At 38.9% G+C, this 18,149-nt stretch overlaps 1 protein-coding gene across 1 annotated transcript in view; it reads right to left on the bottom strand.

Annotated features, from left to right (window-relative positions):
- Nucleotides 1-18,149, bottom strand: part of LOC139953348 (neuronal acetylcholine receptor subunit alpha-10-like) — a 72,554-nt gene that overhangs the window by 18,988 nt on the left and 35,417 nt on the right. Inside the window, exons 3-4 of the mRNA XM_071952856.1 lie at nt 7,726-7,770; nt 7,298-7,407 (exon numbers count right to left, since the gene is read on the bottom strand). Coding sequence (XP_071808957.1) covers nt 7,298-7,407; nt 7,726-7,770 — 155 coding nt within the window. The remainder of the gene's footprint in view (nt 1-7,297; nt 7,408-7,725; nt 7,771-18,149) is intronic.

Below are 18,149 nucleotides of genomic sequence, written 5' to 3'. Positions count from 1 at the left end.
TAATACGTACGAACAATGGTCAAAACCGACATAATATGTTCACTGTAAAGAAACACCCAAGTATGCGTTCACGCTTTCGGTTACAATTGTTCACACTGGGTTGCAATATCAAGGGAGTGCAGCAGTTCGCCCCTCTCAATGCTAACAGGTCTTCTCAGTTTCAGAAGATAATTAATTTACGGTTGCAGACGACTACAGTAATTGGCATCATGGAATTGCATTTTAGACGTTCATTTCGTAGGCACGCCTCCTTGGGGATACCATGAGAAGAGAGTCGACAGAGGGCGCCCTATACCATTTCGTATTTTTAAACGGTCTTGATGACGTGTTTGCAACAATGTCTTTGGTACTCTACTGTGTTTGCCTGGTAACGTGTTTACACTTATTCGTCTGCTGCATCCAGTGTTTTGTTTTCACACTAACTTCATGTTAGGTTATAACAATAAAAAGTAACTACCGTAACACGAGCACTGAAAAGGGACTGGTTTAAGATAAATTCAATCGAAATCTACAGTTTTAATTGACCAGAAGTACTATGTGCTTTTGTGTCAAACGTTTTTAACTATCAACTACCCCTTTTTGGTTTATACTGAAAAAAAAATGAGAAGAAAATAATCATCAAAACATGCTGGCACCCCTCTGAAAAACAGTACAGAGTTTGAGAGCCACTTCAGTTCTGAGAATAAGTCGTTACTGATTTTGTAAATTAGTCATTCTGTTTGACGTACAACTTGTACAAACACCAGTGAGCATACAAACCCAGAGCAGAAAGCAGGAAGTTTTGGTTGTTAAAAGGTAGGTAATACAATTAAGAGGAGGACTGTAGATGGAAAGCAAATACCAAATCAGAAAGACACGAGGAACAGGCATGTATACTAGATTGGTCAATTTGAAGAATATATATGATAACTGATTTATTATATTGTAGTTCACACTGGTCCAAATCCTTCAGAGACATACTTCATGAAAGGACGAAGATATACCATTTTCAAATATCCCATAAATCAATACTACGTATTTCAATTGAAGGTGTCTCGTGGCCGAGCGGCTTAGAGCGGTGGAATTGGGATGTGTAGTTTACATAATAAGGGTTCGAATCCTGGCCTGGTCAGTTGCGACACTTGTGTCCTTGAGCAAGGCAATTTATCATAATTGCTTCTCTCCACACAAGAGTACAGGTGGGTACCGGGGAGAGCAGGGGAGTAACATGCGATGGACTGGCATACTGTCCGTGGTATATAAATATTCTCAGTCGTTTAATGCCAAGGAAACTGGATATAAACACTGGCCTGATGAGCCATATTGGGTCGGGACAGACTTTACTTTACTTTCAGTTGCCTTATTCGAATTTTGCCAAATATAATGAGAGTATGTTATCTTAGTTGATCATAAAATAAAAAAGGAGGTCATTCGGCATAGATCGATGCCCCCACAAATCGATCACGTACTTTCCCCGACTCAACCAAGATGGGTTAAGATTTCCTGAAACTTGAGCTTCCGAGCTCTCTCCTTTTCGCTAAAAATTAACACAGAAGAGGCCATTGGCTCATACACACTTCCTTCGATTTAAACTCAGACAATGAAATGTTCACGCAACACTCAACTTGGAGTGTTACACAATGTACTGCACGTGCCAGAATCGTGGAAACATTTTTATTCCAATCCCGAAAGGTTCATAGGGCTACACTCTAGGCGAGCTGTTATTTAACACTAGCTCATCATTAATTTATGAGATTTTAAGTTGGTGAACAGCAGTCGTAGCGTTGTGTATACACGCCATCCAAGTGTATGGACACCTTTTCAGTTTCTATCTGGGCCATCCGTAAAATGTGATATGCGATGAGGAAGAAAAAAAAGCAAATGGCCGCCGGTTATTTTCACAAAAAACTTAATCGCGAAGTGAAAGAATAACAAAATATGTGATACGGTATTAGGTCTGATATTATGTATTCAATTGCACTTCGTTAAGGGCTTGACTATGTAGTTACCTTTAGAGTTAGGGCTATTAAAGTCACTGGACACTATTGGCAACTACTCAAAATAATTATTAGCATAAGACCGTACTTGGTTACGAGAAATGAAGAGCTAGTAGAATAACACTTTGTAAGAAACGGCTTCCTGAGTTACGTCGGTTTTTGAGAAAGAGGTAAATTCTCACTCTAATATTTAAATACTTCAGGTCTGAAGCCCTTTCTATGCATCTGTAAGCACACATCACTTTTGTATTAATGTTTTTTTGTCTTCTCGCATTTCTAATTATTCTTGTGAAACGACCAACGACCTTTTGAGTCATGAGCTTTCATGGATTTGTTTTTTGTGTGCAATGCTGCAGCACCATGCTAGAATACTGGTCTTTGACAATAACCCAAGCTAGAATACTGGTCTTTGACAATAACCAAAGGTGTTCAGTGCATTTATATGAGAAAATTTAAAACAAAATAATGTTGTTTTACTGTAGACGGACTTCTTGTCCAATTTAAGTTCTTGAATAAGTATTCGCCAATAGTTGTTATCAGATAACTACAGATGTTTGACAAACAGTGTCCTAGAATAATACAATCATGACAAAATACATTCAGTGTATTTGCCATCCAGCCCATGTCCACACTGAAACAAACCCAAGTGAGTTATAAGGCAACACGGAAATAAGGGAAAGAAGCTATTTAAACAACTCCCCAGGCGTTGCCGATTTGTCAACATTTTCTCCAGAATGACTGCAATATTAAGAGTAGGTTTTCATGAAGAAAGGAGGATGGCTTTCCCAATGTTTGTTTTTGGTGACAGAGTGTGCATGTGATACGTGTCGGCCCTTAGGGGAAACATGCGGTATGGGACACCACATGACTCGCTGGAATGTCAACCCAGATGTGCTCATCTTTTTGACAATCATGTTATCAGAAATCTGGCCAATAAAATCTTAAATAATTGACGATTATTTTTATACCCTCCTCAAAGAAATGCTAGCTTTAAGTATTATAACTTCCTTGCACCTGTGTCAGTGTGGACAGAGGTCTTTCTCATGCATCTGAAAGCAAACAATAGTGCAAGGGTGTTTTTTCTCATAACTTCTAAACCAATAAGCTAACATTTTCACAGGTTATGCATATGTTGGGATACACCAAGGGAGAATACTGCCCTTTGACAATTACCTAGAGTGTCCACTGTCTTTAACAGGCAAATCAATATACAGTCAAGTATAGTGTGCGGACTCCCTTTGTTGGCATGCATGTAGTGCTTTTAGGTCTGGAACTATAATTATACATAGCATACAGAAATCTCGATGACAATTCCAAGGTCTTTTTTAAAGTGAACTCAATTAGAAATTTACGCTAAATTTCCACAAAATTATAAAACCTTTCCGTTTTGTTGGAGACAATTTTGGGGTTAAATATAGACTTTTAACCGTGTTAAGAAAATGAGTGCTGACGGCAATGTAGCATGGGTCTTGTATCGGTATTGCTGTCGCTACGTGTTTTTACATATTACATTTTGCGCCTAATGAGAAAGATGTTGGCCCGTGATTGGACAATATTTGCATTGAACCAAGCCAGCCTGTGGCGAAGGATTGTACGCATCCACACATGCTTAAAAGAAATAAAATAATATGGTCCAATTCATACAAACATACAACAAGAGCACAGCAAACTTATTTAGTTTTATGTAATGGTTGGCCTTCAATCAGACTAATAAACACAACACTTGACGTACGTGTTTAGTATTGTCAATCTCAAAATAGACCTGTACCTTTTTTGAGAGAGAAATTGCTTTTTAAAATGTTCGTTCAGGCATTGTTTTGTTTTTCACTAATGAAATAAAAAATGAATTCGGAGTTCATTTTTTTCTAAATGTAAACATAAAAGGGACGGTAATTTTGTCTTAAAAAAATGGGGCCGCAGTTTTAAGAAATGTTATTTGATGCATTTATAGGTTGGGATACACCTATAGCCCTATATATATGACTCTTCGTCTCTGTAATACGGAAGTAAAAGTCCGCCAGAGGTAGGATACACAGGATTGACCAAGACCAAAAGGTGCCAAGTCCCTTTAAATCAGGTCAGGCAACATCAACATCGGGGGATTCTGATTTAGATCCACCCTTCAGAGTCCGACAACCTTGTATTAAACCCAGTAAATTTCCCGATTTCCAGTGTTTTCTCGACAACCCACACTACAGTGACGGATTGTATTGTCTTGCGTTGCGTATTGGTGACCGAATAACTTACCCGGTCCCCGCTTCAAAAACTCTGACAAGGTCCCGAAGCGATGGTAATGGGTTCGTATCAGGGTGTCAGACAGGTTGGGGAGGGGGGACATTTGTGATGAATCTATTTAAAATAAATGCATAGGGATGGGTCGCTGTCTTAGCTATAAAGTACTTAAGCACTTTGAAGCTTTATAGATAGGGGGTAAAATTACGTCGCCCTCAACAAAGTGACTGAGCTCACACTGTGAGTAATTGACGTACCCCTCATGGCAGCGCGGTAGTTTATTCTGACTGAATTCTATAACTGAATTACGGATGTCATGTAGTAAACTATGTTTGTCTTGTTGTCCCCATCTTGTGTTTACGGCTCAAGCATTACAGCATCATATAACCTTCACTCACACTGCGTTGGAAACAACATGGACGTCAAACATTCCAGACGAAACTTGTCACTTCTCAGAAAAGTGACTAAATTAAGTTGCTGAGATTTTATTCCGAAGTTTTAATTTGTTGTTTTGATTTGTTGTTTTACGCAGTGGTGAAGTTTTACACGGTGGGTGAAGAAAGAAAAAAAACACTGCACGCGAGTCATGTTAATAAAGAGAGAATCATACACAACCCTCCAACCCCCTCAAGAATATGATTACTCCGTTGGGATTCGGACCTATTACATTTTTCATTCTAACTATACATAGGCAACCGAGATTGCTCAGTATTCAAATATTATATAGCTGTTTTGCCGAAAACGTGATCACTTTAAGTACATTTTATCTTCACGCCAGGTTTGTGGTTGTCGAAGGTTATGCATATTCAAACTGGGTACATGTAGACAGAAGATGGCAATACGGTCCCGGTTTGGTCATGGTCAATTGGGATAAACAACACGAACCAAGATGGACATTACATGGGGTCCCCGATTGCATTTCGTAATAATAACATAACAAGCGAAAGGAAAATAACAGTTCACAAATAAATGAAAATATCTCCAAGTTTCCACAACCTTTGTGATTCAGAAAAATCCTCCTGATAAAATTACCTTCAGATTATGGACTTCCGGGGAAAGAAATTATGGTCTTGATTCTAAAAAGAATTCGCAGATTGTCGGGGAGATAACGGCAGCGACGATATCTCCTGCCGGTCTATCAGTAGCAACGATTCACACGCAAACACAAATACAACGTAATTTGATTTCGACATGATCGCCTGACATGATGTAACTTGATTATGTCATACGGACTTTGGAATCCTCTCTTAATTCCACCTTTTTCATTTTTCACTGAATGGATCAGTCGATGCAAACCAAATGACAAGAGTTATAGGAAACATACTCTCCCCCAAAAAAATAAATAAATAAATAAATAAAAAAATACAACCAAGGGGACAACTGAAGATTTTTCGAATAGATACGAAACAAAGGACATCCGTATAGTTTGGAAAATAACATGGAATCAAAATCGATTGATGTCAGAGTTTATCCGCACCACGGAATGCAAACTATGATAAATTTCACAGGCTGTCAGGCAAACAATGGGAAATCTCTTCACATTTTCATCTTGAAACAAACTTCATTGATTTTATGCAGTGTGTTTATTCAATTATGTTGTTAGCGATTTTGCGTTCAAATGCTATACTAATGGCACTGCTACACCTATAGGACTACCACCTTTGATCGTGACTATATATTTGTGAGAATGAAATTTACCAATAGGAAACCAGAGGCTAATGTCACAAAGCAATACACTTCATCGTAAAGACAAGTTGTCACAATTACCATTGGTGATTTGTATTGTATTGTAACATCACACTGTACCTAGCAACTAGAACTTTTTGCAGTTAGTTGAGGTCAACTTAAGCTCTTTGTTAAATCAGCCCAGGTGCGGTAAAACTGTCGATACAGTGTGCACTGTGGGTGGGGTTACGGGAGGGGTAGGTTGGTTTTCACTTTGTGCTACATGCTGAAAGATGTGTATCGTGTTTTCTTTGTGGTTGCTACGTAATCAGACAACAGAAAAGGCCTAAAAATAGACTTGCTCTTTACTGATCGAATTCTACGTTTATTATAAGGTTTGTGCACATTAAAATGTATATTTGTTACAACATACTCCCGTGAATGAAATAATTGGCAAAATGATACATGACGTGTTTGGCTTAAGATATAACAAATTAAAAAATTTAATAGGATGTTTATTTTGAAGAAGCTGTTGCTGCTTGCGAGGTTGACTGATTCCGAAAAAAAATGACAGCACAAAAGAAGAGGGGGAAATACAGACCAACAAACATGCGAGAACAAACATAATCGAAGACTTAAAAATTGCACTTTCTACATACAGTTTTCAAATTGGCAAACATACTTTAAAAGCAGAAATGTGCCGCCTCGGTGCTGGGAAGTAATATTCATCGTGTCAAATCAATTGGGTATGAATTGAATTCTTCTCTAATACCCGAAGCAATGTTAACTCAAATCTCAGATGAAGAATTTAGTTTGATTTATTTTGCTTGTGAATCACAGTACTTTCAGTAAAAGCAAACTAGCCGATAACCAAACAAAGAGAAATCATGGACCGAGGTTTCAGTTTTTATCCCAGATGTGGAGGGGGAATCTCAAGTATTTAGTAAAGGGTAAACCCATTCAACCAGGAAGCGAATGAGAAGCTAATCCATGCTGTACACCCAGTTGGATTCAAACCAGGGTCCTAGAGGTGGGTGACAAGCGAGGAAATAATTCAATGCATTACTACTATAAAGACACTGGACACTATTGGTAAATGTCAAAGACCAGTCTTCTCACTTGGTGTATCTCAACATTATGCATAAAATAATAAACCTGTGAAAATTTGAGCTCATTTGGTTGTCGAAGTTGCGAGATAATAAAGAAAGAAAAAAAAATCTTGTCACACGAAGTTGTGTGCTTTCAGATGCTTGATTTTGAGACCTAAAATCTGAGGTCTCGAAATCAAGTTTGCAGAAAATTACTTCTTTCTCGAAAACTGCATCACTTCATACTAATACTAGTAACCAAGTAAGGTTTTATGCTAATAACTATTTTTGAGTAATTCACCTTAGTGTCCACTGCCATTAACCATTGGACCTTACCTTTGATAGAGTACTATATCTGGTTTCCACAGCATGTTGACCGGTATTCTAATAACTGCTGTTCCGTTGTAGTTCGCAGGATTCCACGTCAGAAACTCATCTGGCCACCTCTAAATGGTTTAAAAACATGTGACGATAATTCATATGAGGTTTGAACTTTGAGACAATGTTTAGATTGGGTGACGTACGAAGTGGGTACCTGAGAACAAAGGAATATTAACTTAATGTAGGGACTTGAAACACTATTCGGACTTACAGACATCCACACCGTTTTTTTTTTTACTGTGAAGAAAAGGATTTTCCTTAAGTGCAGTGCATATAATTCAAATTAGTAAACACATATTTTGTTGTTTAAAATGAGAGATCATTATTAAACCAAGCTCATATAAATTAAAACCAAAATGAATACAATGAGTATGTTTTCTTACCATTCTTAACCATACGTTTACCGCTAGTTGTTGCTTCACTTCATCCTGTAAGAAAAGAAAGAGGACATAATGTTTATCGATGTTGAAAAATTGTTTGATGAGGAATTGTTTTTATGTCTACACATCCAGCTCAACTAGCGCCGATAACAAGAAGAGTAGGAAGTGAGAATAAATGTTCAGTTTTAGATTTGAGATTTTATTTAAATCCTCAATGGGGAAAGAAACATCGTAAAAGAACCCAATCCACACGTAAGGCTTCGGTCTGAGGTGGGATACGAACAAGGGTCCACAAAGGAGAAAGTCGGGGGACACCACTTTGCCAACCTTATCAGGACTCGAGCATTCCTAAAACAATAACTGTTTATAAGATCTTTACAACACCGTTCAGAATGTCTGAGGTTGTGTCACGGTACCGCCTCCCTGCACATTACACCCCCACAATATATTCAGCTTTATATCATATAGTTAATGAACGGGCATAGTAGTTGAGAACATGTACCATTCGGCTGCCGGTGCCGCAATGGGAGTTGAGATGGTTTCTTGAAAGGCCAGATGTAGACAGTAATAATAAAATGCAAACTAAAAGCTGGAAGAGGCGAATTATAATGAAACTTTTTTATATTATTGATGATAATTATTGATAATAATAATAACAATCGTATGTGAAGAAACAAAGATACCACACACAAGACAGACTAGTGCAGTGTAAGGATATTATGTTTTACTCCACTGTAGGGACATACGCAAACCATATCAACGGTTTGAACAGTGTGTTACGTTCTTTAGATCCAATCTTCACAGCCCTTTTTTCATCCAAAGGGAAACAATCCTCGCCACATTTTCAAGAATACATACGAAAGAGACGAGACGTAAGACTGAGTACGCCATGTACTTCTCGACATCCATCGTCATTTATTGACGAAGCCATTTGTCGCCACATGAGAAAAGGAAGAGGGGACGAAGATACATTTTGTTTTGTTTGTTGGCGAGACATGGACGTAAAGAAGAGAAAAGAGGAAAGAGGAAAAAGAAATAACGAACGGCTTGTGTTAAGGTTACATGAAAGATCAAGAGTCGGACGCCCTAAACATCGATGATGGGGTCTCTAAGCGCCAGGTGCCGCGTAGATTGTATCGATGATCATGGACGATGGGGCATCCTCCTTAATCAACGACTGTTGCGTGTGGTAAAAACTAATGAATGAATTGCAAGATTGGAAAGCAATAGTGAATTCCGTGGTTAATGCGATGGAATCTCCGACTAAAAAATGGGTCTACAGCCGATTTCAAGAAACGCTAGGATTAATCCTATCTCGAGTTAGGACGAGTAACCCGTTCTAACTTCGAATGGGTTCATTGCGTCCTACGCCTTTGGATATGGAACTTAACTCATCCTAAGTCCTAAAATTAATCCTAAGTTAAGAAGGGTTTGGTAAAATCGACGGCTGCATGTTCCTTTGGATCCGGTTCAATTATAACTTTGGAGTAGCGTACTAATTGAGTTGCAATTTAGAGTTATCCACCCAAAGCTATTGTTTGTGTGGGACCAAAGTGGTTCCAAAATTGTTCAAATTGTGCGAGATTTACACAGTCTGTAAAGATAAAACTGTAATGTTAAAATCTAGTATAAATAACTGTATATCTCCCGTATTAATGTAATTGTACGTGTGACCAAAGTGTTCAAAATAAGGGTTCGAATACGCGAGAGACTTGCAAAGTCTAAATAGAGACAAACCTGTACCGAAAAATCTAATAAATACCTGTCTTATCCTTTATTAATGGTGACATCTCTAAAATGTGATATTGAATGTCAAGATAGAATGCAATAAATGTGACATCAGATAGGTATAACAGCGTCTGAGCAGAGCCCCATAATTGACACTTTAAGGGCATTAAGAAATTTTTATTTCAAAACCGGTTAGAACTGGTGTGTATGTGTTTTCCCGCGATGTCCCTTCTCATTAGATGGGTCCCATTTCGTAGCTTCCCACTAACAAAACAAATGTAAATCTTTATCGAATGTAAACAACAATAATGTATTTTGTTACCATACTGTGCAAATATAAGCCAGTGAGGTGGAAGTTAAAGTCTGGCCGCTGTAATTGGTGTCTCTCATATATACCCTTACCACTTCGTGCCCTTACCGCTTCTTACCTTTTGCAAGGTTCGAAGTGACTTTGGACACTTCTATCATTCTGAATACAATACACTTCATACCTTACGAAGGTACCCTGGACACTTCGTTCTTTACAAGACACTCCGTACACTGGACACTTCCGGCCATAGAGCAAGGAACAGTTCATTGCTTTATGTTCGGACCTTCATTTAAGGCACTTCGTACTTTCTTACAAGACATTTCATACCTTCTTTTGACACGTCGTACCTTCTTACAAGACACACCATACCTTCTTACAAGGCACTTCGTACCTTATTACAAGACACTTCGTATACCCTTGACACTTCAGACCATAGAGCAAGCCGAACAGTTCCTTGCTTTATGTTTGGACCTTTTTTCAAGACACTTCGTACCTTCTTACAAGACACTTCGTACCCTGGACACCTTCTTTTGACCAGTAATAAGTGTCTGACCATTCTGACAGCCCTTTTAATGACTAACGTCCTATATCATCACCCCACGCAGCAGTGAGCACGACCTGATGACCACGAATTGAATTGGAACTTAATCAAACCTCTGATAATTTACCTTACGTGTGAACGCAAAACCAATGTTGACTTAAACCTATTGAGGAACTAGATTCAGATGGGTCGCTGGTGATTATTTTGAGGGGAAAAAATCGCAAGAGACGGAGGAGAACGAGAGAGAGGTGGGGGATAAATTAGACGTGCGTCTATCTCTTGATTTATCTAGTCCAGTCCAACAATATTTATACATCATCCATTGTTATTGGGTTGAACGTACAGATCGATTTGCAATCCTAGGCGGTAATCATCCCGTGCGTGTCAACACAACGATCGGCGTGTCGTAGTCTAACACCAACTACACGTTCTTAATAATAGGAAAATGTAGCCATCCGCCGGGAATATGTTTTTTTCTTCTTCAATATATTCTCAGACAGGGGTTGTGCAATACGCTCATGGAAGCTTCTCGCCTCGGTTTAATACTTAAAGACACTGGTTACTATTGGTAATTACTCAAAATAATTGTTAGTGTATAATAAATCTAAAAGAGCACACAAAGTAATACAACAATAGTGTTTTCTTTTGCACATTCAATGACCAATTGAGCCCCAATTTTTACAGGTTTGTTCCTTTATGTATGGATACACCGAGTGAGAACACTAGTCTTTGACAATTACCAAACGTGTCCAATGCCTTTAATACGTCTCTTTAGAAACACGGGGGCTTTCAACCCCGCGAGCAGGAATTTTTTTTTTCAAACCACTCCACCCCATCCTATCTCAAGCTTCGTTGCAAATTGTACGTTGTTTTTTTGTCTGAGGGCGTCCTCATGTGAACTTGTGGTGGAAGGTTATCATGCGCATTTTACACTTCAGGCTGATGTTATTACTGTAGTTCCATGACTTTAGATTCGGGAGGTGACGTCATTCTGATAGGGAGAGGGGTGAACAAAAATATCAACCACGATCGCCAGGAGGGTCTTGAAGGAAGAAGAAGAAATTACCCAGACAATCAGCAGAACTATGGGAGGGTGAAGGGCCGTTAGAATCAAGGCTGAGGGTTCAATGAGGTGTGAGTCTTTTCGAAAACATGATTTTTGGGCTTGTGCGTCGAGGGCGATTCTGAATTCTCGTGTTAAAGATATTATGGCTACTGGAAGCTGAAGCTGTCTTTTCGAAACGTAGGGATGTAAAATGAGCATAATGAAGAAAATATTTTACTGCCATTTGTGTTTAGTCAAAAACTTGGGGTTTATTTTTGTCAAAATAATGCTGATTTGTTGGCACAATCCAAAAAGGTACAGTGAAAGCTTTTGGTATAGGTATGACAAACCAAAGAGAGGCGAATAGGTGCTTTTTAAGCACAGATTTCACTAAAGCAGTGACATGAATGAAATGTGGCCCCTTTGCTGATGTTATGAGAACCGAAGGAGTGGTGTGAGCTTGTCTTCTCAAACACCCTTCAAGTTTATCTTTTCCGGACACCAAACCTAGCATAATAATCCACAGTACCCAGACCAGGTTCATTAACCTCTATTCCTTCTCCCATTACAGGAAAAACACCGAGTACATTCACCAAGCAAGAGGTTTTTTTTCACGCGTCCCATCGTCCCCAATAGAGCATGATTTAGCTCTAATTAAGTTGGATGACATCTTGAAAACAAACACCTAAAAACCCCAACACCAACGATCCTATGCGGTGAACATGTAACTGTATGGAGATCTAAAACCCATGAAAACAGCTTGAGGTGTAATGGCTTCCAACGTGAAGCTTTCAAAATTTCAAATGAGATATTTCTGAAGCACGTTCCATCAGTGCGATAGTTATACGTTCCTCGCGTGTGTGTTCATTTGGAACCGAAGCGTTCTAAACCCTTAAGGTACGTAGTAATTAGTTTTCAATATTTGATCAACGACTGAACTAAGGTCTAATTAGACAGTGAGCATTTTTCTTCTTACCTTCGTCTTAAATGCCGGCACTTAAGCTTTGATTAAGTGGCTTGCAGCTCCAAAAAACATATATTACTTATAAGAAAAGGCGTCGGAAGGAAGAAACTCAGATGTGAATTTGATTGAATATTCGGATGGCTGCGGAATTTTAATAGGAGAGTGCTTCATTTAAACGAAGTTCGTACATTTTTCGACGGCTTGGTTGTATTCTTAGGTGGTCGAAATCGGCGCTGTCAATGGCTAAAGAAACAGTACATTTTTTTTTATAGATGGAACTTTTTTTTCTCACTCAATCTCCTTGTCGTGAGGGCGAATTAGTCCAGCTCTATCGGACACTTGAAAGAAGGCTTCGAGCGGCTGCGGTACCTGTTTTCATTACACACCGACGGCTGTTTAATGACCATTCTGTTGGCGATTGGTTGGACACTGCAGTAGTGGGTCCGACTGTAGAAGTGGTCGGCACGAGATAATTGCGTCTGCCGATGTGTATCCGATGAGTCAAGCTAGGGCCGGAGGAGCGGAAATAGTTCGGCCAATCTAGACCGATTGCGGAGTGGAGGGAAAACATGGAAGAATCTTATACACTTTATTTTGTATGAGACTGCCCGTGATTGTATCATTGGTTTGTCGACGATGTTCCAACAAATTGGTCCTTGGTTTTCTTAGGTACGTTTGAAGAGTGTGCGTACACTATGTAGGGGTTGATGCTGGTGTCTTAATGTGGGAAAACTGTCTCCTGGAGACTCAGTCCCCCACATGGGAAATTAACATGGGCTGGATAAGGCTGATTCAAAAGAGGGTGATTTTTGAAGAAGTTTGTGCACAGTTCACCGTATGGGGTACAGAAACTCCAGGGGCAAAATCTCTTGCTACACTGGTACCTACATATTATACTTTGAACGACTGTTAATGACAAACCAACTGCGAGAACATCAGTGCCGAAACTTGGGCACAAAGAGTGCACCCATTTTTGTTTTTACTTAGGGAGCACTTCTGGCCAATCAAAACTATAGTTTCCTTTAAAGTTTCTCAATTATAAGATAATAATGGCGTTAGTAAAAACAAAGACAAGGAAATATTGTTTTCAGACATTGAACTTTTCACATTAAAACTAGTTGCGCCTGCTCTGCCAAAACTGAATGCCGATTTCGCGTTATAAATTGATTGTTATATTGATATTCCTATTCGCATGGGTCAAAGTGAATTCGAATAGTGTTTCAAGTGAAGAGACGTACTTGTGTGTGCATAGTTTGAGATTTTAATATACCACCACAATCCTTATAAATCGCGCTTAATCCGACCATCGCTTTCCCCCTGTCATTTCATAAATCAGCTCCTAAAATAATCAAAGTGTCCGAATCCATTCCGAATATTTCTCCCCATAGTCTCTCCTTCAGTCGGTCTGGTCTAACCGCTAGGCCAAGGGCAAATAAATTAATACCAATACGATTTGAAAAATCAATCATTCTGGTTTAACCAGATCTTAAATAACTGTGCCCCCCTCTCTCCGTGACAAGCTTTGCCGTTGGCAGCTCTTCATGGTTTTCTCCCTCCCGTTTTAGACCCCCGTATGGTACCTAAGACGACGTGCGTGCCTTAGGGTAACACGGGGCCAATCAACTGCCCCTGTGAGTCGTATGGATTTTTCTTAATGTCTAGAATACACTGGGTGCGAGGTTGGGGCTTTAGAGTACTCTAAGGGTGAAGGACGCAAGGTTGGGAAATACTTCTGGATATGTGCAAACCCACGACCACCGTAGTCATAGTCATGATTCTGAATAACAATTCATTATACAATGCTATTATTAAATAATTTTAAAGTATACATCATGACAATAAATGTTGCCACCCCCTCCCCCCAAAACACACAATATTATAAATCAATTGATTAATAAATAAATGTGCATGAACACTATAGCAAAGTAAATACATCGATATATACGACATTATATAAAGAACCCTTCGAATGTATTGCATTGATTCACGTGAGTCTTTGTAATGTGCTGTGAGGTGTAACAGTATTTATTACGGAACTTTATTGATGCGGACTCTTTGATTACTTTATTTGTGTTCTCGATGTTAAAATACATAAAAGTATTAATGAAGTAGTAAACTCCACATTAAGAGAGGAATAAATTAGAGAAGAATAAATTTATTCTCACAAGTAAAACAAGTAGCTTATGTTTCAACAGAAGGGACACAGGCACCGTGCACTCTATGAGCTACTTGTGACACTAAACACGACTTGATTGTTACATGCACTTTCCTGTAAAATGTGAGCGCATAATTATCCAATATGTTCACACATTAATTGGATTCACATTATAGCCACGAATTTACCCCCCAACAAAAATACAATGATGTACCACCTCCTTCATTTGCAGATAATGTGCGACCATGCGGAAACTTATCGCTCCTCCCCACTGTCTCCCACACGAAACCACCATACGAGAAAACAATTTCAGCCAAGTCCAAGGTGAGCCCGTCAAATTTAATTATCAACCAACGGTCGGTTCTTTGTGTCACTGTAATCCATCGGCTTTTGTCAAAGGGGGAAGATCACGCGAACGATGCCTTAACAGAAAAATGTCCAACCGATATCTGTACGCAAGCGGTCTTAGCGCTAGGTGAAACGGCGAGATGTCTTCGAAATTAAAATTTATGTTGTCAAAATTGCTACAAAAAAGAGAGGATTCAAAAGCGTATGCAATTTAAGTACAGGTTTTCCCAGCCTATTCTAACAAAACATTCATTCACTTTAACACCAAATCAATTATTTTCGTTTGAGAATGACTTCTCCTTATGCATCAGCATTCAACAGTCCAATGAATTAGCCTTTCAGAATTCAAAATAAGCATTTTCTGGTCAGATCATTAAATCTTCATTAGGTTGCAAAGATCATTCAATTTCGTAATAGCCAGCAGCATTAGTCTGGCCAACCATCCAAATTCATCACTTAGGTACAATATAAATTCAACTGAAACAATGCGTGGAAATAAATCTGTTATATTAATGGCTAAAACACCGTGGAGCCTGCAGAATATGACAATCGTGAAATTGCAAGGACATTCGAAATAAGTGAAACTGTGTATTCTTGAATACCTTTAGATGACTGAAAGGAGATTGAACGAGAACTCAATAATGTGTGCATGAACACGGAAATAAATGCAGTAGTAGCTATACAAAAAAAAAAAAACTTAGTTTGAAATGAGTTTAGGGAAACGTGCGTGCATTGAACGCATGTTATTAAAACTTAATCAATTTCTGCTTAAGTTGACCTGGAAAAACCTATATTAAACAACCGATTAATTACGTTATTGTCTGACCCTGTGATTAAATTGCAATTATAAATTGTTTTGTAGTTGTAATGAATGTTTTATTTATTGTCCAAACCAATAGCGGACGAACCACCAATTACAGGACAGGGAAAACTAAAACTCAAATTAATCTTAAGTGTGTGTGGTCTCAGCACAAAACCAACGTTGGATAACACCCCTTTAAAAAACGTCCCTTGCTCTAATAAAGCTAGCTGCATCGAGCGAATGAAATAATAATCGAAGACTAGAGAAGGGAAGAGCCGTTTGTCCCTGATTCATCAAAAACGACATTACTCTCTTCAGCAAATAGTTATCTAGTTTATATATAACTATAGTTATTGCCAGTCGACACCCCCCCCCCCCCTTACTCCCTCTCGCTTCTACCGCACCAAGCACCAATGAGTGCAAGAAGCCTGCGTTATTACGTGCTGGGATTCCAACCCCTTCTACCGCTGCTGCCAAAATGTATTTAATTTTCCGCACGGTAAAGCAATTCTACCGCACTTTTCCACCCCTCATTCACCACACTGCGCCCAAGGGGTGAAGCTGTTTTATTTTAGGTTTTTTTTTTACAAAACGCTCCCCGTTTTGGTTGACAGTGTGTTTCTGTAGTGTGAGGTCCGCCGGGGAAAGCACTGAGATAATAATAAATGGGCACTTTTGCAGGTCAAGATACCAAAGTATCAGGATTTGTTTTACTTCGTCCATATAGAAACATTACAATTGAGTTATGTTTCCCGATCACTGTAGATACGAATCTTAAATAAACACACCATGTTTAATTTCTGTTATAGATTCGTTGAAAACTGCATTAGAAGTACATTTTAATAGAGAAATAACGGAAACTGCGATTCGAGAAATATTGATTTGTGGGAAAGAATTCATAATGAAAGATCGTTCCACCATTCAGTTCAAAAATGTGCGTCTCTGATTGCTGAGAAACTAGATCAATAATTGTGAAGATTTTTAAACCGTCAGACAGATCTTGTGCAAACGATGACAATTGCTTCAGTAATACAACATTACATTACTTTGTCACATAAAAAATAACAACACCTGGTGAAACGATTTCACTGGAAACGTGGGAGTGGTGGATGGAAAAGGATAACTTGATGGGAGTCTGGGGGCGACTTTGTGAAGATGCGATTTTGCTAAGGGGCGACATAATAAAGTCACCCCCTTACAAAGTCGCTACCTTATACAAAGTCGCCACGTATAAATCACGCCCCCCTCGTTTGGCAAATCCGTGATCCGCCCCTTTGGTTGTTTCTGTTGACTTGTAATTTTAAACATATTTGTGTGATTGATAAAACAATTCCCAGTATGGTAACTGTGCTTGACTGTTTCCATAACTTGTGTTATTGTAACTGAAAAGTGTTGTAGAAATAGTTCAACCGAGATTATGAGACCTTGTTTGATCATGTTGGTCGGTAGTGAACGTACTTTGTTTTCTTCTTTTTTTTCGAGATAAAGGATTTATTGCAGATGCTATTAGGTAGCAGTAACTTGTTTCGAAATCCATATGTGACCCCTCTAACTGTATTCAAGATTGACGTGGCACGGCTGTTCAGTTGCTAGCTTTCCAGTATTTTATTTACACATGAATCTGTTGACGAAGATAAATACGATGTGATGAGGTCTTCGTCTAAGGATCTTAGAAAATAGACTGTGGGCATATGTAATAGTTCATGACCGTCACACATATTTGCATCATCAGCAGTGTATAACAGGGTCGTGAGTTCGGCCCTCACCCCCGTGGCCCGATATTTTATTCGTACATTCAGCTGATAAAAGAACTCGGTATGGCAAAACCAAATCATAATTATGGTCATATTGTCTTGTTTTACCCACAAACCGATATTTGTAAAGTTATGCTCAGTACTTCCTCGTGCCATGTGACAGAAAGAGTTTTACTCCGATGGGATTCGAGCCAACGACCTTTGGTAATCTAGAGTATAGGTGTCATGATTTGCCGGTTGCTAGAGGCAGTTCAAATACTATCAATGTTAAAACGTACTGGTCAATCTTGGAGTGTGAAGACGTAACTATATGTCTGTGCTTTGGTCTTTAGCCTAGAGGAACGGTCAATATGTGGTGAAGTGTCACCCATCAATACTTCATTGGAATGAATTGAATTGCATCCAGTGGTCACAAATGAATCAATACGATAAGTTTGGGGGTCCAGTAGTGTCCGTTTATAAGATGAACAAGAATTGCATTTCACGATTGTACAAAATAAGATGAATAGAATTCATGTAACAAATTAAAAGGAGAAAAATTAATGAACTGATTCGCAACGCTTTCTTCTTTCGTTTTTTTTCCCACTTCAAGTCTAAATATTTGATTAAAGCCATGTGAACGTCTATTCATCGATGCATGTCTCCGAATGGTGTGGTGCTCAAAACAAACAAAAACTGTACCGCCCAGCCCCCACCCCCCCCCCTAAAAAAACACAAAAAAAAACAAAACGCCGAAGAAAAAAAAGAAAAAAAGAAAAAAAGAAAGAAAAAAACGTGCAC

This window comes from Asterias amurensis, chromosome 21 (genome assembly GCF_032118995.1).
Source record: "Asterias amurensis chromosome 21, ASM3211899v1".
NCBI lineage: Eukaryota > Metazoa > Echinodermata > Asteroidea > Forcipulatida > Asteriidae > Asterias > Asterias amurensis.
The sequence above is the reverse complement of the archived record's forward strand: the minus strand, read 5'-3'. Positions and strand labels throughout refer to the sequence as shown.